This window comes from Lactuca sativa, chromosome 4 (assembly GCF_002870075.4).
Source record: "Lactuca sativa cultivar Salinas chromosome 4, Lsat_Salinas_v11, whole genome shotgun sequence".
Classification (NCBI taxonomy): Eukaryota; Viridiplantae; Streptophyta; class Magnoliopsida; order Asterales; family Asteraceae; genus Lactuca; species Lactuca sativa.
This window is the reverse complement of record NC_056626.2, coordinates 168,843,113-168,865,395: the sequence shown is the minus strand read 5'-3', so window position 1 is coordinate 168,865,395 and position 22,283 is coordinate 168,843,113. Positions and strand designations below refer to the sequence as shown.

At 33.1% G+C, this 22,283-nt stretch overlaps 2 protein-coding genes across 2 annotated transcripts; one reads left to right on the top strand and one right to left on the bottom strand.

The window, feature by feature from the left end:
• Window positions 1–9,941: 9,941 nt before the first annotated feature.
• Window positions 9,942–15,627, top strand: LOC111906841 (protein ROOT HAIR DEFECTIVE 3). Its single transcript, XM_052770483.1, has 23 exons — window positions 9,942–10,120; window positions 10,856–11,005; window positions 11,128–11,194; window positions 11,265–11,367; window positions 11,445–11,515; window positions 11,609–11,672; window positions 11,765–11,830; window positions 11,944–11,991; window positions 12,072–12,134; window positions 12,229–12,285; window positions 12,370–12,528; window positions 12,654–12,722; window positions 12,802–12,893; window positions 12,982–13,060; window positions 13,176–13,341; window positions 13,401–13,525; window positions 13,601–13,863; window positions 14,046–14,142; window positions 14,231–14,386; window positions 14,539–14,643; window positions 14,727–14,821; window positions 14,908–15,004; window positions 15,102–15,627. The coding sequence occupies exons 1-23, from the start codon at window positions 10,117–10,119 to the stop codon at window positions 15,318–15,320; spliced, it is 2,415 nt and encodes an 804-aa protein (XP_052626443.1). The 5' UTR covers window positions 9,942–10,116; the 3' UTR covers window positions 15,321–15,627.
• Window positions 15,628–16,989: 1,362 nt separating this feature from the next.
• LOC111906840 (receptor-like serine/threonine-protein kinase ALE2) lies at window positions 16,990–22,026 on the bottom strand. Its single transcript, XM_023902613.3, has 9 exons — window positions 21,546–22,026; window positions 20,524–20,703; window positions 20,394–20,441; window positions 20,041–20,136; window positions 19,344–19,715; window positions 18,969–19,265; window positions 18,493–18,879; window positions 18,157–18,394; window positions 16,990–17,806 (listed from the first exon to the last, which is right to left on the bottom strand). Exons 1-9 carry the CDS (start codon window positions 21,649–21,651, stop codon window positions 17,131–17,133), a joined length of 2,400 nt encoding a protein of 799 aa, XP_023758381.1. The 5' UTR covers window positions 21,652–22,026; the 3' UTR covers window positions 16,990–17,130.
• Between the last annotated feature and the right edge of the window lie 257 nt (window positions 22,027–22,283).

Genomic DNA, 22,283 nt, shown 5'->3' with positions numbered 1-22,283 from the left:
CCTTAGATCAATTTTCTTACGTCACCTTGATCAAACAAGAAGTCAGTCTGTTATATTAGGAAATTAAATGTAGGAATTGAATGAAAATGATACTTGAATTCTTTCCAAACTTACAACTACAAAATTGGTTCCTTATTAATGCAAACCTTAAATTTAGGCTCTATTTCCATTCAAAATTGCTTTCCAAATATATTATATGTTGAAATCTCGAAAACTATTAATTTCAAATTTCAAAAGTTTCGGATATTATTAAGAACCAATACACTTTCAAGCATGATATCTTATATTTTAAGTTTAAATAATATTTCAATTGATTATCTGCTATTTTTCATCATATTGACTTGTATATATATTTCAAACCTTTTTAATAATCGATTTACACAAACATTATGTCATAATTCCCACGTAGAAAACAAATGCAAAAAAACTTCAACCTTCCCATCAGTCTGATTAGTCGAATAAATGTATGTATTTCTTCCTTAAATCCTTTTAATCTGTAAGTTTGATATTATTTTCGAAATTATATGTTTTTACTCATTCTTATGGTTATTTGTTGAATACTTATAATGTAACACCCTGATTCTCAGGTATTGCTTAAATAAGATTTATTGGGTTAAGCTCAACTTGACGAGTTGGTTGACCTACTCGTCGAGTAGCAGCGGGATGGGATCGCGTGTTAAGTGACCTACTCAACAAGTCCATATTGGGACTCGGCGAGTAGGAGCTGACAGATGAAACCCTAAATCCCGGGGTTTGCACCCCTATTTAAAGGGACCTTAGCCTCCCTTAGGCCTCTTTACAGTTCTAGAGAGTCCCGAGAGTCCTTATACGTGTGTGTGAGTGCTTTGGTGTGGTGTTGAAGCTTGGAAAGAGAATCTTGGAGGAAGAAAGCTAAGAGTGCAAAGGAATTGAAGTAAAGAAGGCGTGGGAAGTAGGATTTACCTCATCTAGCATCCTTTGGAGGTATCAAAGTGTCATCCTTACTTCCCTTTTTCCCTTTTGTTGAGTTTCTAGGGCTTTTTATGGATTTTCAAGTTGGTATGATGAGCTATGGGCTAGATCTGAAGTTGTAACTTCAAATCTGGACCCTCCTTGGATTCTAAAAGCATAAAGTCACAGTTTTGGTTGTGATTGAGGTCCCTCTTGGGCATGAAGCCCCATTAAGAACTTAGATTTGGCATTTGGAGCCTTTAAGGCCATGCATACACGTAAAGTTTGCAACTTTACGTGATAAGCATGCCCTAGAAGCTTGGATCTGTGATTTGGAGTCGCTGCATGGCTCAAAACAAGTCTGTATGGAAAGAGGACTGAATGGACTCGGCGAGTCGCAAAGTTGACTCGAGGAGTCACATAAAGATGGCCGTGAACTCGACGAGTTAGATGAACAACTCGGCGAGTCCGATGAAGATCGTCATAAGACTCGACGAGTTGAAGAACAACTCGGCGAGTTGGATGAGTTTTCTCTTGGATATGTATGAGTGTCTATCCATCGAGTTTCAAGGAGGGAACTCGATGAGTGGCCTTAAAGTTTGATCGAGGATCGAAGGAACTCGACGAGTCACTCTGATGACTCGGCGAGTTGGAATGTACTTCAGGGAACTCGACGAGTGGCCGAGGGTACTCAGCGAGTCAAGGTCAACATGGACAGTTGACCTTGACTGAGGACTTTGACCTTGATCAGGGGTTGACTAGTGGGTTATGGGGTACCTTATAAGGCTAAGGACTTATGAGTATATTGTACTATGATCATAGGTGGTGGAGCCGGTGTCGGGTGATCCGAGAGTTGGAGTGTATCTTCCGAGTCGACATTTGCAAGGTGATTTATCCTCACTATATCGATAGGGTCTACGGCACCAAGGTCGGCCCTTTAGTTGTTGATGTTATGGTATGCTACATGTGGTTATGATCTGTTAAATCGGAATCAGGGTAGATAGTATGTTATGCTCTTATGATCCGTAAGGATTAGTATGTTAGTGACCTGCTAGGTCGGTATGTTAGTTACGAGAGAATTCTATGATTGATGATCAGTGTGATAGATATGTTTGATGTTGTATATGCTAGTATGTGATAGTTATGCGCACATGGTTATTTGCTTGCTGGATGGGTTGAGGCGGTCCTGCTTTGTGCTGAAGGCCAACATACCCTATGAGCGGTCCGGGGAGACTGCAGGCCCACGAGGCGGACCAGTCATGCCGAAGGCTCGGGAAAGATTCAGATAGACTGTAGGCCCAGTAGGGCGGTCCAGTCAGGACGATGGCCAGTATGTATGTTGATTGATTGATACATTGTTACTGATATGGTTTGTCAGTGTGGTATTGGTATTTTGGGGGTAGCTCACTAAGCCCTCGGGCTTACAGTTTTCAGTTTATTGTTTCAGGTACTTCAGGAGATCATGGAAAGGCGAAGGCATAACCGTGCCACTCCTCATCCTTATGTTATGATTTTGGGACACTCTGATGGATATTGATTTGAAAACGTTTTTGTAAACAATGCTATTTGACTTTCATTTATGGTTGAAAAAGTTTTAAATTGGTGTAAACTTTATGGATGTTACATATAATTTGGCTGTATAATGTTGTTTTTGAATTTTTTTGATGTTGTGTTCCGTTCTTGGTTCCATCTTTTTAATCGATAACTATGATCCTATTTTCGAAGCAGTAAACTCAATGTTAAAATTGGATGTTATATATAATGAAATTATGATGTTACATGTGTGTATACCTTTGTCAAAAATCAATAGATAAGATAAGAGATGACATGACATAATATAACAGACGGGTTGTACAAAAGACATGAATGCCCTCATTAGGAAGTTTTTTTTATGTCTTCGGTAGTAACAGAATAAGAATAAGAAATATACCTTCTCAACAATTGATGTGAGCTTTAAAGTTAAATATAAGCATGTTGTGAAAGATGAAAATAGGTTCCCGTATTCTTTTTTCAAAAAGAATCGGTACCATACATGGGCAGGTATGAATGCACGGTATAATAGAAGTGTGCACTTAACTAGAGTCAGCATTTGACCCTGAAATACCAAAAATGCCCCTCAGAACCTTCTGAATACAATCAGGTGTACTCAAGGATCAAAATGTAATCTACTCAAAACTTAAGTAAAAAAACGAAAAAAAAGAAAAATATAAATTTTGTTGTTATGCTATATGTTTTTTAGTTTTGGTTCAAAGGCAAAATGGTCATTTTTTTTTTTTAAAAAAAACTAACAGCTAGGCTGTTAACTTAGGCAATCATAAAAGTTTTTATGAAACAGTGAAACAAGGTCCAAAAACTACAACCTGATTCTTTTAGGGACCAAAACTGAAAAAAATCAACTAAACACGGGGACCAAATATGTAAATTACTAAAAACAAATGAAAAAACTTTTGAGCTTCATCACTTTTGCTCCTAATTTGCTCTTTGCTTTATAGTAAGGAATATTCCTTACTACCACTGGATCATTTCTTGCACATTTAGGATCCATTGATATAATCCCTGTTGTATTTCAAATTCAATAACAAAATTGTAATTAATTAATTTCTGTAACAACCCGATATTTCAACTCCTTGTAATAACCTAAAAAGTCAAGTATTGTAACCATCATGGGGTAATAAAATTCACTTTGATAATAAGATGCCCAAAAAGTATCTATTTAATTTCCTATTATGTGTAATATCATTAAACCGGGAACATACTTAAAGAGAATGCTCAAATCCAGCCTTGTATATTGAAATTTAGATTTTTCCAAGTTCAGCTTAGCAACAGACAGCTAAAAACTCGAATCGGAGATTGATCAACTTTTGGCCCGAATGACCTAAACGAGAATCGAAGGTCTCGACAATGGTATTTCAGCGGTAAAAAGTCTGGCAAAAACCGACGTCAGATAAAGAAGTTATGAATTTTTGAAGAAAATTCCTTAAACACGATGAGTTATAAAATAAATAATAAAAATAATTTCGGAATTTGCCAACAGAGTCTAAACGAAAGTTGTAGAGCGTAGTCTCACCTACGCGTGGATATAAAAACCATCGAAAACGGAGTTCGTATGAGGAAGATATGAATTTTTGAAGTTTATTAAATAAATTATATATTTATTTAATTCAAAAATCAAGTATTATCCGAAGAGGGGTCAGCGTCCTCATCCGAGGTACGCGCCACGTACCCCTGTACGCCCTGCGTACCCGAGGGTATTGGCCTCGGATCGTCCACGTCGCCCTATGCGAGGCTACCGACCCGTCCGACCCGCCCGTCCGACCGACCCGTCCGACCCGTCGTCCCATCCGACCCGCCGTCCCATCCGAAGCCGAGGCAGTCGAGGCTTCGGTAATGCATGACGTACGCGTACACGCTGCGTACGAGGCTTCCCAAACCCCCCTATAAATAGAATGCGAGGCTTTCCGAAAAAAATGCTCAATTCTCTCTTTTCTCTCACGATCTTGCCTCGATTTCCGTGCCCGTTCAAACCCGAAGCCCTGGTCATTTTTGCTCAAGTCCTGAGGGTCGATTTTACTCCCGAGATTCCCGAGAATCCCGAGAAAAGTCCGTTTCCCGAGGCGAAACTCTGCCCGGTTTCCCATCTCGCTATCTTCAACTATCAAGTGAGTTCATATCCCCCTTCGAACACTCTTTAAATACATTTTAAATGCTTTTATACTCTTCGGGGAAGAATACAAGTAAACATACCGTTATTATCGTGTAAAATCTCATTTACTCATTTCTATCAAATGAATCACTTGTGATTTAGTTCTATTATGCGGAAACTCTTGTTATACTTCACATGCAATAGTTTTATACAAAGTTTTTTTTAGTAACACCAAAACATCTTTTGTTGTTAAAACCGTTTCATATATTCTAAAAACTTGTAATTTATGTTGGTCAAACATTGTGAAAGAGGATAAACTTTGCATACAAAACTATCACTTTAATACAGACTTAGTTGAGAATCCATGAGACGTGTATATCTTCAAACACTGCCTTTTAGATAAAAGGTATCGCTACAAGTCCTGTCTATAACCAGAGTCTCCCGTTCGGAGAACGTGTCAAATGTGTATAGATCTATACGGGAAGTCATGATCCCGTGCCCTGACTGTTAGCTACAGTCCGTCTTTTGGGGTGACAGTTGTCATAACGCTACGACGCCTGAAGAACGTCGCTACAGGCATATTATGTTTAGTATGGTTATAAAACTCATCGGATATACAGTTATTATGGTATTATGCTTTTATGAACGAGTAGCTATTAAAACTATTCTTCATCTAACAAGTGTGATCTTCGTATAGCTTTATTATATAAAACTATGCCACAACTTTTAAGCACGTCGGTTGCTTGCGATTTTCGGTCTTAGAGACTGCCAGTTATGTTAGGAAAATAAGGGTTTTTCCTGCATCTAAAACAAACAACTAATAGGAAAATAAGGGATTTTCTTGGTGCAACTATTTACAACTTATAACACGAACATTCAGGTGGATTTCATACTTTTATAAGAAAATAAGGGTTTTTCTTGGAAAACACAACAAATCACGTCTCAACTATTAGGGAAAATATGGGATTTTCTGGATCTGGTACATTTATTTTCAACCCAACGAATCATAACTCTTTTCAGTTGAAAATACCGTGTTTTCTGGAAAACATACATGAATTTTCGAATGGCGTATATTATCTCAAAACACTACTTATGAACTCACCAACTTAATTGTTAACACTTTTCTTTGAAATAACTTGTATTCTCAGGGAACCGCTAAGCAGGTTTGGAAATCAACTTTTGAGGATTAACGTGCTGACGTTAATTACTTCTTTTGAAAGATGTTTATGTATTTATCTTTTGAACATGTAACGAATACAATTATGTAAACATTTTGGAAACCTTAATATGTATGGTGGTGTGTACTTTGCTTTCTATGAACTGTTATGATACTGAATATGACGTCCTCCGCCCCCGAACGTTTCCGCCGTTCTGGTTTGGGGGTGTGACAATTTCTCATTGAAGTTAATAAATTATAAATTTATCTCACTTCCTGCTCATCAAAGTTTTCTCATTGCTATAGCATCACGAAGTTGATCATATCACATGTTTTTCTAAATAAGAAACACTAATATCAACAAAAGAAGCTATTTAATTTCGTAATAAAGTTGAATTAAAAAATAAGTAAATAAATAAATAAAAAATAGAAGAACCTTGTATTACCACCATATTTTATGTTTGACCTCATCATCATATTTAAATCCTCCCATAATTTGAGGCATTGTGATTAACCAAAATGCAACAATGCTTGGATCTTTCATGCCATCAATAATATGCTGAAACACAAAAGTAGATGTTTTGAAGTGAGATAATTGTTACAAGAGGAAAATGGGTAGAATCGTAATTAGCATTTACCTCATAAGGGTTTTTTATTTTTTTCATTATGTTGTAAGCTTTGCATGGAGGCTTGATAATTTGCAAAGTAAATAAAACTAAAGAGGTGTTTCTTTTTTCCTTCATTAAACTCTATAGTGAATGATTATATGGATAAACTGTTCTATACATAAAGATTGTAGATAAAGATGGAAAATGAAACACAATGGATTATGAGAAATCACAAAAAATAAGAACCAAACCTAGCAACCAACATCGAACAAAAACCCTATTTTTTTAATTAAAAAAAAATCAACGTACCTGCACATACTCAAAACCGTAGAACGAATTTCACAAAAAAAAAATTATTTCATAAAAAAAGGAGCCTGAAAAAAAAGATGGTGGTAAACCGAAGAAGACATATCAAAATCCACAAAAAAAAAAAACGAAGATATAAACATAAATGATGGACTTGATAAATGATTTCTGTCATATTATCCCTAAAATAAAAAAGAAGCCATCAATGAATCTTAACATTGTCGATGATATTGACAATAACTCAGATTAAGGAAAAAAGATTTGATATTAGAGATAAAATGGAGGGAGATGATTAACTTCGTTGCAAATTTATTGGTTATAGTTTCTTTATATTTAATATTGTGGAGGGGGGGGGGGGGGGGTTATGTGGTTCATTTTAAAGGAACATAAATAAGTTGCTATTTTTTGAAATAAACAGTTATATTTCGCAATATAGCCATAAAATAACAATGTATTTTGAAAGTACATTGTTAAATGTTGGATTATACTTGTGTAGACTCATTTTTACGCATAGTTGACTATATATAGTTGTTTTCCGTTTCACAAGTAAAAAATGTTTGAAGGTACTTATATGTGATAAGCAAGGTCATTGAAGTAATAAAACAAAAAATGTTGTCTATAAAGAGGTCCTTCAACGCTATATATATTTACTTATTTTAGTGTAATTTCTACACATTTCAATAATACCAATAACCCTACTTTTTTATAATTATTTTGTAATATCTATATAAATTTGCATTTTATTTATGTGTTCCCCGCGTTTAGCGCGGGTCATAATCTAGTTTATATAATCGGGATAATGACTTAAAAGGGTAATATATTTTTCGATTTGTACACATTTGGTCACTGAGTTTTTCTTTTTCGTCCACATTTACCCCTTCAACTTGTTAAACTGTATACATTCAGTCCTTATGACCGGCTACTCCAGGTTACCCGGTAAAAATGATTTAATAGGGTAATATATTTTTCACTTTGTACATATTTAGTCCTTAATATTTTTGTACACATTTAGTCCTTTTTTTTTATGCAAAATAAGTTATTTTTTTGTACTCATTCAGTACTTATGAATGATTTTTTAGTTTTTTCTCACGAAATCTTACGTGGTACATTTATTAATGAGGTATATGGGGCTTTTGATGCTTATATCCATCGCGATCTCAACTACTTGGTTGCTTAGGTCATGTGTTCTGAACATCATAACTTCTTCATATGATCTCGGATTTTAACGATCTTTATATCCATGCGTTCGTATTTTAGTCTACTACAACTTTTATTTAGATTACTCCCACTAAAAAATAATATATTTTTACTTATAATTTTTATATCCATACGTGGTGGCGGATTTAGTATGGTCCCCGTGTTGCACCAACAACACCTATTTTTTCTGTTCGCGGTGGAAAAATTTTCGTTTTTTTACGTTTATACCTATTTTCCATGTATCGGCAACACCTATTTCATCTCGACAACACCTATTTCATCTCGACAACACCTAATATATATTACTGCGTCTTCCCCTGTCCATACGTTTTTTATGAATGCTTGTATGTATGTTTTTTTTTATAAAATTGTTAGTAAAAAAATATTACATTTTAACGGGAGTAATCTTAATGAAAGTTGTAGTAGACTCAAAAAATGAACACGTGGATAACGATCCTTAAAATCTGATATCGTATGAAGAAGTTACGATGTTCAAAATACAAGACCTAAGTCAAACCACAAGACTTATGCAACCAAGCAGTCGAGATCGCATTAGACATAAGCATCAACAACCCAAACACCTCATCAATGATTGTCTCACGTAAGATGTCGTGAAAAAAAATTAAAGAAATCATTCATAAGTACTGAATGAGTATAAAAAAGGACTTATTTTGAAACAAAAAAATGTTAAGGACTAAATATGTACAAAAATATTAAGGACTAAATGTGTACAAAATGAAAAATATATTACCCTATCAAGTTATTTTTCCCGGCTAACCTGGAGTAACAGGTCATAAGGACTGAATGTGTACAATTTAACAAGTTTAAGGGGTAAATATGGACGAAAAAAAACTCAATGACTAAATGTGTACAAATCGAATAATATGTTACTCTTTTAAGTAATTATCCCTTATATAATAAACTAAAACCTTATTAATATTGATTGACCGGATGTACCTAAATCAAATCAAACAAATATTCAAATTGTTAGGTAAATTAGTATACTTCTCCGCGACTTTATATTCCCAATCGCTAAGACAATCCATGTTAACATCTAAATGAAAGGTTGGTCGTCCAAAATAATTATAAGAAAATAAACATCGTAAAACTCAAACACACCATAAGAGAGGTTAGTTGCACCACCCAACATTAGTTGGTAATTTTTTTTGACATATGGCAAAATATAAATAGTCGTGTACTCTTAAATTTATAATCAAAAACAATATTGTCAATTTGTGTATATATAAGATGAGGTTGATAAATTTTATCATTTTTATTCTTTTGATGATTTGTTTGTTTGTTTATGTCCAAAATTTGCTAAGTTTTTAATTTATTTTTGTATTTGTTACCTATAATAACATGTTTTCAGGTTAGTATGAAAATCAAATTTATAAAAAAAACTCTTAAAATTTATAAGTGTATTATGTTTTTATCCTCTCTCTCTCTCTCTCTCTCTCTATATATATATATATATATATATATATATATATATATATATATATATATATATATATATATATATATATATATATATATATACATGTTTTTTTATTGATATACTTCTAAAATATGTAATAATTCTAAAAAAAATATATTTATATTTCTAAAAATATTAAAATTCATATATATACTTTTAAAAAACGTATTTATGTGATGTTTAGTCAATTTTTTTCGTGTATAAATATATTTTTCTATGTAGATACATATAATATAAAAAACATACTTATAGTAAAAATATAAAAGATTTGTAAATTTAAGTTTTTTTTTTTCTTTTTCTTTGCAAATTTGTTTCCATGATAATCTGAAATCCTATTATTATGGATAACAATCACAAAAAAAAAGATCTTAGCAAAATTTATGATTATTATGGATAACAATCATAAAACCCACAAAGTTTGTCAAATTTAAACACTTTCATATCCAAAACCCTAATAAAAAAACGAAAAAGAAAATAAAATAAAAATACATGAATATATATATGTTCAAACATCCTACAAAATTTTCTTAAGATAACTTTATTTTAAGTTTTTAACGTCATAATTGAAAAATAATGTATACAGCCGCTTTAATGTATTTACATGCCTATTATTACTCTCAATTACTTCTCTCCAAAGAAAATCTTGAATATCATAAGACAGTGGTGTGACGCCCACCTTTCAAGAAGTCCAAGAACACAAATTAAGAGGGGATTTATACTTGTCTGAGATCGCACGCTGTTTGCTTCTTCTTTCGTCTTTCAAAAAGCAAAGATCAAATCCCAGCTCTAACTCTTCTCCATGGGTAAGCTGTTCATTTGATGTAGAATACTATCTCTAATTTTGAATTCTAATGATTTTATTCTTCAGTTTCCAAGTCAGAACCCTAGTATTTAGTATTCAAATGATTGATTCAATCGATGCAGTTAAATCGCTTCTTAGTGATACTGTTTTAGTCCTGTAACGCTAGAAATTTCAAATCCTTTGTGATTGTGCTTCAATTTTGATGTTAGTTAGCGGTTCGGTGCTATTGATTGCTATTGTTTTGAATTCGGTTTGACTCAAATTTGATTCTTAACTTAAGCTTGTAGCGTTCTCTGACAGAAGCATAAGCATGTCGGATCTTTCATCGACTTAATTGATTTCGTTTATCTCTTTTTCATTATCATGCAAAACACGAGAGTTTGCAAATAAGTCATTGACTAAAAACCGTGTTCATGATTGGATCTGGAAAAGTTATCGATGAAACAAGGTGAAGTGAACCTAAATCAATAACTTGCCTAGCTAATTTAAGCTTTTCCCCCCTTGAAAACATAGATAAGAATGAGCAATACCTGCCATTAGCAATAGTAACCAGTAACAATTAGGTTATGAATACTCAAGGGTTTGTAATAAAACTATCATCTTCTTACTATCAATCAAAATCTTAAACTTTAGATCATGTGAACTTATGCTTCTGAATTGAAACCAGTTTGAAATTTCACAAGTTTTTATAAAGTTCCCAACTCATTTGTAACCATGGAAGTGATCTATTTTTCAGATAGAGAAGCTGAATGTTGCTCCACACACCTGATAGATGGGGATGGTACTTTCAATGCAGCTGGACTTGATAATTTTATCAAACAAGTCAAACTGGCAGAATGTGGACTTTCTTATGCTGTTGTAGCTATCATGGGCCCACAGAGCAGCGGTATGAATTCAAAGACTAGGTCTTTTTTATTTTTTTTTTGAAAATTATTAGCAGTTTTGTAGGGGTATTTAACTTTTTACTAATATATCCATTGACATTGTTGTCTATATGCAATTTGACAGGGAAGAGCACACTTCTAAATAATCTTTTTTATACCAACTTCAGGGAAATGGATGCTTATAGGGGAAGGCATGTTTTCTTTTTCTTTATTTTTATTTTATATTCTTGGCATACAATTTGCTGATTTCTCTTTTAACAGGTCTCAGACTACTAAAGGTATTTGGATAGCAAGATGTCCTGCTATTGAACCTTGCACCATTGTAATGGATCTTGAGGGCACTGATGGAAGAGAGAGAGGAGAGGTTATTATGAACTTTTATTTTTCTTTCTTATTTCTATTTTCTTGCTTTTATTTATTAACATTATGCTACTTCTTCAGGATGATACTGCATTTGAAAAACAGAGTGCACTTTTTGCACTTGCTGTTTCAGATATAGTGCTTATAAACATGTAAGTTTACTGCTTGCTTAGATAAATTGGAAAAATCTGAACTTTTTGTGGACATAAATTATTAATTTTTTTTGATAAATTTGTGTTATATAGGTGGTGTCATGATATTGGGCGTGAGCAGGCTGCAAATAAACCTCTTCTGAAAACCGTTTTCCAGGTATGTTTTTTGCACCTATATATTTATATTTTTATTACTTTTATACATTATTTATGATCTGTTTATCGATCTTATGTTTCATGTTTTTTCAGGTTATGTTGAGGTTGTTTAGTCCACGTAAAACAACTTTAATGTTTGTTATACGCGATAAAACAAGGGTAAGGTTTTTTTTTTTTTTTTTTTTTTTTTTTTTTTCTCTTGTTTATCTTACTGCTGTATACATGTATTTTATATAATCTGATGCAAGTTTTCCTTTTTTATTTCTGTTCAGACACCTCTTGAAAACCTAGAGCCTGTCTTGAGGGAAGATATCCAAAAGGTATCTTTTTTTGTCTTTTTTTGTATATATTTTATTATTTCATAAACATACAACTTGTAATGATATGTTATTTTCTGTAGATATGGGATTCTGTTCCTAAGCCAGAAGCCCACAAACACACCCCACTGAGTGAATTTTTCAATGTAAGATGCCAAAATATAACATTTCAAATTTTCAATCATCTTTTTTTCTTGTATATTTGCTCTTTCCTTACATAAATAATTTCATATCTACCAGGTTCAAGTTGTTGCACTGTCTAGTTATGAAGAGAAGGAAGAACAATTTAAAGAGCAGGTATGTCCCTTCTCAAATATTTACAATTATACCCTTTTGAGATATTTGAAATTATCTTAATTATTTACTTTCCTGTCTTTGAAGGTGGCTGATTTGAGGCAAAAGTTTTTCCATTCCATTGCCCCTGGTGGTTTAGCAGGTGATAGGCGAGGGGTAGTTCCTGCTTCAGGTTTTTCCTTCAGTGCACAACAAATCTGGAAAGTCATCAAAGAGAACAAAGACCTTGATCTTCCAGCTCACAAGGTAATAATTGTAGACATATATATATATATATATATATATATATATATATATATATATATATATATATATATTATAAAATTTGACATAATGTAAAAAGATATTAAAAGTTTTTGTCAAATTTTCAGGTGATGGTGGCAACTGTTCGATGTGAAGAAATTGCTAATGAGAAATATTCTTCTTTTGTTACAAATGAGGTACATATTTTGGTAATGAGTTATTTTAAAATGTTCTTTTATTTTTTTTTTAGATATTTGAATTAAATAAATTTTGCAGAATTGGCTTGAATTAGAAGAGGCTGTACAATCTGGTTATGTGTTAGGCTTTGGAAAGAAGCTTAGTTCACTACTTAACAAAACTTTATCCAGGTAATAAAAAAAAAAATCCCCTTTTAACTTCATTTGAAGGCATTAAGATTCAATTTTTATTTTTATTTTTTAATTATTTTGGTTTCAGTTATGATGAAGAGGCAACATACTTTGAAGATAGTGTTAGATCTGCAAAGAGAAAGCAATTGGAAGAGAAATTGTTGCAAGTAATGCTTTTTGTATTTGTTATTGTTTGTTGATATGATAATAGTTTATAGTTTCCTACATGTGATTTATTTATATTTATATTTATATTTATATTATTTTTAAAATTATATTCAGCTTGTTCAACCAGCCTACCAATTAATGTTGGAACATATAAAATCCGGGACATTGGAAAACTTCAAAAAAGCTCTTATTGATGCATTGAATGGTGGACAAGGGTTTGCAGTTGCTGCACGCGACAACACTGCAAAATTCACAACACTATTTGAAGAACAATGTGAAGGTATATTTCCAAATTTACCCTTTTATGTATATATTTGACTAATGTTCATTCAAACACAGATGCCATTATCAAGCAATCGAAGTGGGATTCGTCTAAAATAAGGGATAAATTTTCACGCGATTTAGATTCACATATTCTTGAAGTTAGAACAGCTAAACTATCTGAACTTAATGCACTATATGAGGTAAATAATATTAATTTGTAAATTATACAAGTGCTGTAAATTATTGTTGGTGAATTTATGCATTTTTTTTTGTAGACAAAATTGAAAGAGGGATTATATGGTCCAGTTGAAGCTCTTTTAGAAGGTGGTAGTGATGATACATGGGCTGCAATAAGGAAACTTCTTCATCAAGTAACTGAAAAAGCTGTTTCCGAATTCTCTTTTGCACTTTCTGGTTTTGAAATGGATGATGAAGAAAAAGAAGATATGATTTTGAAATTGAAAAATTATGCAAGAGGGGTAGTTGAAGGGAAGACAAAAGAAGAATCTGCAAAAGTTTTGTATCGTATGAAAGAAAGGTACTGTATTCTTGTGTGTTTTGTTCAGCGGAATTGGAATTCAGGATTCCATTCCATGTCGTGTTTGGTTGCCAAACGAATTCTGTTGGAATCCTTCAAATTCCATGTTTGATGGATTTCACCATACCTTTGTGATTCCAATTCCTTTAACAAATTCCTTTCCTTCCAAAAACATTCTACAGATTTACATCGATTTTCAACCATGATAATGATTCAATGCCACGAGTCTGGACTGGAAAGGAAGATATTCGAGCAATAACTAAAATGGCTCGCTCTTCTGTAAGAATCATTTCATTAAAACTAAATTTCATGTTCAATCTATTATTATTTTTTTTGTTAAATTTATTTATATTTATGTTTCATTCAGTCTTTAAAGTTGCTCTCTGTGTTGGCTGCAATTCGTTTGGATGAAGAAAATGATACAATTGGGGACACTTTAGTCCTTGCATTAGTGGATCCCAAAAAAGCCACTAATAATAAGACTACCCTTTCAGACCCATTGGCCTCAAGCACATGGGAAGAGGTACCATTTCATTAGTTTCTTTATTATATATTCTTTCATTTTTATTTTTCCTATTATAATAATATTCTACTTATATAAATCCTCCCCATAAGAAAAAAATTTGTTTACTATTTTCTTTTGTGCATTTTTTATTTATATTTGCTTGCGTCCAGGTTCCACCTACAAAAACACTCATAACTCCTGTTCAATGCAAATCATTGTGGAGCCAGTTTCAAAAAGAAACCGAATATACAATCACTCAAGCTATTGCTTCCCAGGTATTTCTTTTAAAATCTTTGATATTTATTTAGATTGAATTGTGAGGGTAGATTGGTAATTTTTCCTGCCATGGTTTTTTCAGGAAGCTAATAAACGCAATAACAACTGGTTACCACCTCCATGGGCTATCGCTGCCATGGTGGTACTTGGATTCAACGAGTTCATGACTCTTTTGAGGTTATTTTCGTCTTTTTACGTTAAATAAAACCAGTCTTATCTTCTCTCACTTCCACTGATATTAAATTCTTTTTTTTTTTGGTTAGGAATCCTTTATGGCTGCTTGTTATATTCGTAAGCTACCTTCTTGCAAAAGCTTTATGGGTCCAACTAGACATATCTGGTGAATTCCGAAATGGAGCTGTGAGTTTTCATTTCAACTTTCAAAAAAACAAAAACTCACACATTTCAATTTTATAAAAATCGTATTTCCTAAAATACCCTTTTGGTTTGGTTACAGCTTCCAGGGATTTTGTCACTATCAACAAAATTCATTCCAACAGTGACGAATCTTCTTAGAAAATTAGCAGAACAAGGGGAAAGGCCTGTGAACCCAACAGCACAAACTATTCAAGGGAGTACAAGTGGTTTTTCATCAACTGCTTCATCTGATGTAACTAATGAAAATGAAATGGAGTACACTAGCCCTACATCAAGATCACACAACAAAGATTTATGAATAAACATCAATTTCTCACCCAAACCCAATAACCCGCTTTCTGTATCTATGAAAAAACTTGTTTATTTTGGCGGATAAAAAAACGTGTCATGGGCTTTTTTTTTAAAAGATGTGACATGTGAGAAGGCAATAGAGTTTTAATAGAGGATATGCGTATATTTTTTGTATGTGTGTGTTCTTTTTGTCATAGATTTGGCCGATTTTGGTTGTATCAAGGGGAAAGAAACTTGTGATTTTGGATGTGTAAGTGACTTGTTGTATACTTTGGGTATAATGTGGTTGTGTTGGATTTGGTCGTTTTAAGATATATGGTATGGAATTGTTTTTTTTTAACAAAAAAATTGCTTTGTTCGTTTTTTCAAACTTGAAAAACTTGTGTTTTTGATTGGCATTATTCTAATAAACTTTTGAAGTTAATGATTTAGGTTGGCTTGTGTTTTGATTTCGCTATGATTTTTTTTTTTATTATTTTTTTTTTTATAGTTCTGTTTTTGGTTTGGACATATTCAGAACATTAAGGGAATGTTTGACAAAATTAGCTTAAAGTTGTGAACTGTTTAGTTTTTATTTGTGCAGTAAAAGTATTGTAATTTTTGTTTTAAAATTATTTATTTATTTATTTTTTTAAGAAAAAAGAAAGAAATAAATGTTAAAAGAACGTTTGTCGGTGGCATTAATGCCCACTGTAGTGGTTAGATCATTGAAAGCAATAAACGTGATCTTTGACTCGACAAAAAGAGGTCGGAAGGAGTACTGATAGGCAAAAAGGTAAATTTAAACCTAACCAGAAATGTTGCATTTATTTTAGGACGACCTAAAAAGGATTTACATTTGGTATTCACATATAAATGATAAAATTTTATTTTTTTGAACAAACAATTCATAAAAATGTCTAAAAAGGAATGTGGTGGTATGATTGTTAGGGGTTTGACATTTAACAATTTGACTTTACATTTGGGTTATGTTTGGCGGCTAGCTGTCAGTTGAAAAGCTAGCTGTCAGATGAAAAACTATCTGTTAAATAAAAAGTTAGTTAATAGCTGAAAAACTAGCTAATAAAAAATAATGTTTGGTAAAATTAATTGAAAAATTAGCTGAAAGATATAAAACGAAATTTAAAAGAATGTATTTCTATAATTACCTAAGGGGTGTATTTGAAATTTATTTAAAAAACTCATAAAAGCTAGTCTAAGTAACTTTTTAGAAAATTAGTTTATAAACTACTTTTTGGTTTGCCACACATAACTTAAAAAAATAGAAAAAACAAGCTAGCTGTGATGTGCCAAAACACAATATTGATACCAAAAAACAAAATAGGCCCTACATCACATGGATATAAAAAACGTATTGTTAAAATATTAACGCAATGATTAATAATAAAACAATATGGGACAACACCTTGTGTACATTTTGGTTGATTTTTCTTGATCTTTTTAACTAAACTTTTCTACACTATCCAATTCGAACCTGTTAGCAATAAAACATCCCTTATATTTATTATAAGGTTGAAGTTGACCTACAAAATAGAGGAATGTGTTTGGATGTACTTATGCAACTGATTATTAGAATGTTAGGATAATACTTGCTGTAATAAGTTTATAATGTTTGAATAAATTGAATATCTTTTTGATAATTTATCTAATTAGTTAAAAAATCAACATTTATCAAATACTTAAAACAACTTATAACCAATCCAAACAGAATGTTTACAGCATGTTTTATTACATTTAATTATCTGATTCTGATTATTCTATATATCTCCAAAATCCACATCCAAACATCCCTGAATCAAATCTATATCCTTGAATCTTTACAAATTTGAAGAAAACACATGATCACGTTCACGTTCATGTTCATGTTCGCTCATGCTTCCTCTAGACAGACCTCTTAATCGTCTCCAGAACTGCTTCTTCCTCTCCATTTTCAAAGGAGCAGAATTAAACTGACGTCTGAATGATTCAGACTCCAACCCCTCCACATTCTCAATCCTCCCACCCCTCAAATCCGTACCCTGAAATCCAATCTCCATATCATATTCATACCCACTTGTCATCTCTCTTCCAGTCTCTTCTGAATAATCCATCATTTCAAAATCAACCTCTTCACCATGGCTTCTACTTCTTGGAGTCATTTCTCTTATTTCATCAAACTCATTGCAGACAAGTTTCAAGGCTTGAACCACTTCACCCATGAACGGGCGATGAGATACTTCTGGTTGAACACACATAGAAGCTATGGCTGCTACTTTGAGTATGCTATCGAATGGGGTGTTTGAGTTTATGATGTCATGGTCAATGATTGACTCAAGCGACTCCTTGTTTGTGAGAAGTGGTCGAGCCCATGCGACTAGGTTTTCTTGACCGGGTGGCTGCAATAGGTCCACTGGCTTTCGCCCTGTTAGAAGCTCGAGAAGGACTACTCCGTAGCTGTAAACATCACTTTTTACAAGAAGATGGCCCGTCATGGCATATTCCGGTGCCAGGTAGCTGTATAAAGTTAGCAGTTAAAACCAGAGGTGAGGCTCTAACATATATATATAAAAAGACCCATGCTCTGATACCATGTTAGATATGTAGAGCAAAAAGAAAAAGATGAGACTCCAACATATATATATATATAAAAAAAGATGGGAGACACCGGCTCTGATACCATATTGAAGAGATGGAAGATTGCAATATATATATATATATATATATATATATATATATATATATATATATATATATATATATATATATATATATATATATATATATATATATATATATATATATATATATATATATATATATATATATAAAAGCAGATTAGATGGGATAGCTGACAGGTGACATACCCAAAAGTTCCCATGACATGTGTTGATATGTGCTTATGTCCATCCAATGCTGTTCTAGCCAAACCGAAATCCGAAACTTTAGGGGTGAAATCGTTTTCGAGCAAAATGTTGCTTGACTTGAAGTCTCGATGAATGACACGTGGACTTGAATCTTCATGTAAGTATGCTAAACCACGAGCTGCTCCTAGGGCAATCTTCATTCTAGCACACCAATTCAGCGGGGGGATCTTGTCTGCACCTGAGGAAACAATTTAAATAATAAAAAAAAAAAATTAATTTATGGTCATTTTCTTTCAACGAATCTGAGGGGATCGTGTCGGTTGCTCTGTCACTCACCATGTAAATGAGATTCTACACTTCCATTTGGAACAAGCTCGTAAACCAGACACCGAAAATGGTCGTCTGTACAAATACCCAACAGTTTAACCAAGTTTCTATGGTGAAGACGACTCAGCATCTCCACTTCGGCTAAAAATTCACGACTTCCTTGCCTGTCGTCTCTCTTAAGAACCTTCACTGCAACTTTCCGCCCATCTTCAAGAACACCGCTATAAACAATTCCAAAACCACCTTCTCCAAGTATTCTACTCGAATCAAAGGTATCAGTAGCCCTCTCCATCTCGCTTAAGCTATAAATCTTCGCTGTTCCTGTGTATGCTGCTAAACTTGAGCTAAATGACATTGATGTTGAGCTTTTCCTGCTTCCAACTATCAACGATTCTCCTGTACGTAATAAAGTTTCAATTGTTTCTCATAGTTAGTGTTTGATGGAATGGAATGGGATGGTACAAAGGAATGGAATTGAGGATTACCAGATGGTTTCGTAAGTCCACGAGGGTCTTTGTCAGTTCGGGAATTGGAAGAACAGCATCCGCATTTCAACAAGAAAAGCCACAGAGCTCCGATGAGAACAACAAAAGCTGTAACAGATGATAAAACCACCACCGCGATAATGCTTCCATTTGGCTTACTCTTATCCTCCTTCCCGTTTCTAGGTATGTCAACTCCGATAGGCTTCAACGGCCTTCCTCTATCACTGTTTACAGAATCCGATTGACCGATTGTCACATCGGAATTGGAAGGCAACGACGGCGGCGAAGGTGGAAGCCCTAATTTCAGATCAAAATAATACAAAATCAAGTTTCTGAAGCTCTTCAATTAGACGATGAGATAGTATTGCGTAAAACCTGGATAGCTAATGGATTCGACTTCATAAGCTCCAAATCGAGCTCTGTTTATCGAAACTTGTTTCTTCCAGAACTTTTGGTAGATCGAAAACGCGGTGGCAGGATCGAAATTTTGATTCAGAGGTACCAAATTGACGAGAACGATGGTTCTGTCAAGCTGCTCTCCGGCGACATTGGCTCCCATGATTCGGGCTTGACTTACATTGAGTGAAAGACTGGTGGAGATTTCTTTAGCGAGTTCTGAAACTAATGGAAAAAATGTATATGGAGAAATAAGGAGGCGTAATCGAACTTCTATCGGCCACACACAAGCACACGGCGATCCCGCCGGCGTGTATGTCAGCGGCTGCACGCAGGTCACTGTTGTACAATCTACACGTAAAATTTAACCGTGTTCATAATTTTGACCTTTAAGAAGATGAACATAAATAACAAAATGATAAATGTATATGAGACATAGTTGATTATTCATATATGTTTTTAATCTAATTTTTTATTCCAAACAAAAAAAATTGGCTTAATATCGAGTAATGAATTATGTGAGATATTGAAAAATACTATTTTTCAAAAAAAGATATTTTGTGAACAAATAGATAGTTTGTAACCAATTTATTACATTAACACGATAAAGTTAAACTCAGTTGAAGCTTGAATAGATAAGACAAAGGTTTGATTTGTTTACAGCGCTGTGGTTTACCTTCATTGGGAGGTGGTGGAGGTAGCGTGAAAACCGGAGTTGGGGGAGGAGCTGTATTCTTTGTCAACGAGTAGCTTGATGGAGATATCGTTGGCCCTTTGAAGATAATAATAATACCAACGTAACAACGTTAATCTATTGCTCATTTATGATGTAAACGAATTACAAATGAAAGGAATGAACACAACATTGTAATGGTAGACTACTAGACTTGAAGGAAAAATTGAAATGACACATTCAAAAAGTTTTGTTATGTACAAATAGAAACCAAAACGAAATTAAATTGTAAGTTGTTTTTACAAGAATAAATATTTGTTAACATGATAAAAAGATTAAAGCTATAGAAAATTTACCGAATCGGTTAGTTGGATCAACGGGTGATGGTGAAGGAGCAAATGGACCTGGTCAAGATGATCATAAACTCAATGAGAAATCTTTACATAATGACTAGTTTTCGCGATATTGTCTAATGACAAAACTAACCTTGTGGGGCGTAAGTTGGTGGTTGAAGTTGGTACAAGGGTGTAGGGGCAATATGGTTAATTTTCGATCTTTCATGATGATATCTCTGGAAAGATGTGCTAGAAAAAGGCCTAAAACCTCGTTTCATCCATTTCGTTGCATGAATTTTAGTGGGACTTGATGCAGGTGGAACACCATGATCTGTAACAAATGAGATATTTTTAGGTTTTGAAATTGATATGAATGTATTTCAAATAAGCGAAAATAAATGTGATATATGTAAAATGTAAATTAATCATATTAAATAACAATAAGATAGAAATAAATAATTAGAAACCATGGCAAATTTCAAATTAGAGTTATGAATATTTGACCAAAAAGTCAAATTACTAATCATGTGATATTGACTTCACGGAGCACTGCAATACCTAACTCAGCACCACCGTCCCACAAAAAAAAAGTATAGTTTCGATTTTAATAATTGAAAACTAAAATTTTCCGATAAAATTTGCAAGAAAGATTATAATTTTTCACAAAACAAGCACCATTATTGTCAAATTTTGTGGTCAAAATAACTCATTACTCAATTAAAAAAGTCAAAATTGTATTTTTTACGATTGTACTATATCACTACAAGACTAGAAAAAATTAAATCTCAATCAAAAGGTTACGATCTGTGTATCTTTATGGAGGTACTATAAAATTAAAATGAAGACTCGAATACATTAAATAGATGGAATAATAAATAATAATTTAAAGCAGAAAGTAATATGTCAATAAGGGGATCATTTTTCCTCGAATCAAGAATAAGAATATCAAGAACTTTGGTTAAATGAACGGCATGAATTTCAGTATAAATTTCACCAAAAAAGATGAAAATCAACAAGAATTTTAGCATTCTCCATCAAATTTGATCCTAAAATCACAATTTCAAGAAAACCCATGTGAGGAAAATCGAGAACATAGAACTATAATCATGGATCCCCATGGCTAACATATCAAACAGTTAAAGAATCAAAAAATCTTCAAGAAATTGAAGTTACCTGCAGATCTAAGAGCCAAAGAATCACCACCGACAAATAAAATCAAGAATGTGATCAACCTGAGAATCACTTGAAACCCCATTAACAAGCAAAACGAACATGACATTCATAACAAGGGCTTCAATCTTGGATCATCCCCACAATCAAGAATTGGAATAAACACTTTTAATCTACCACCCATAGCTTCTTCTTGCAAGAAGTAGGGGTGGAAAGGCCAGATTTGTTTACTGGATGAAGAAAAGCTCCAAATTTGCCAAGTTTATAATTAGTTTTTGCTATTAATGGAATGGTGATGTCTTTTGACATCTATAATCAAAAGGGTGTTTGCTCTGATAAACAGGTGAAATCAAGAACATTCTCACCCTCATTCCCGAAAAGCAATAATGGATTCATGAGTTTAGTAGTGGAATAGGACTCGTACCATGAGTGATGAATTGATGAGAAAGAAAGTAAGAGAGAGAAAGTGGGGGCATTCGATGTTGATTTTCTTTTTTATCATTATTTGAATGCTCTCAATAAGGATCAGTCTTGTTCCTAGTGAGATGTTAGTTGAAGTCTAGCAAGAAAAATTGGATTTTTAAATTTGATTAGTCTGTTATTTGGTTTAATTTGACTTTTGTTGTCTAATATTCCATTTAATTAGTTATCTATTTGAAGATTCACATCATCCAATCTTTGAAAAAAGTAAGTTTCTTTAGCTTTTTTCTCTTTATTTCCTTTTTCTTTATATATATATAT

Excerpts from the sequence above, each read along its gene's own strand:
- LOC111906841 (XM_052770483.1), top strand. Across the intron at positions 13,342-13,400 it reads ATTTGAAGAACAATGTGAAG|ATGCCATTATCAAGCAATCG; the intron begins GTATATTTCCAA and ends ATTCAAACACAG. Across the intron at positions 13,864-14,045 it reads TTGTATCGTATGAAAGAAAG|ATTTACATCGATTTTCAACC; the intron begins GTACTGTATTCT and ends AACATTCTACAG.
- LOC111906840 (XM_023902613.3), bottom strand. The coding sequence starts at position 21,651 with ATGTCATGTTCGTTTTGCTTGTTAATGGGGTTTCAAGTGATTCTCAGG. Across the intron at positions 19,716-20,040 it reads TCCACCACCTCCCAATGAAG|ATTGTACAACAGTGACCTGC; the intron begins GTAAACCACAGC and ends TTTTACGTGTAG. Across the intron at positions 19,266-19,343 it reads CGAATCCATTAGCTATCCAG|GGCTTCCACCTTCGCCGCCG; the intron begins GTTTTACGCAAT and ends ATCTGAAATTAG.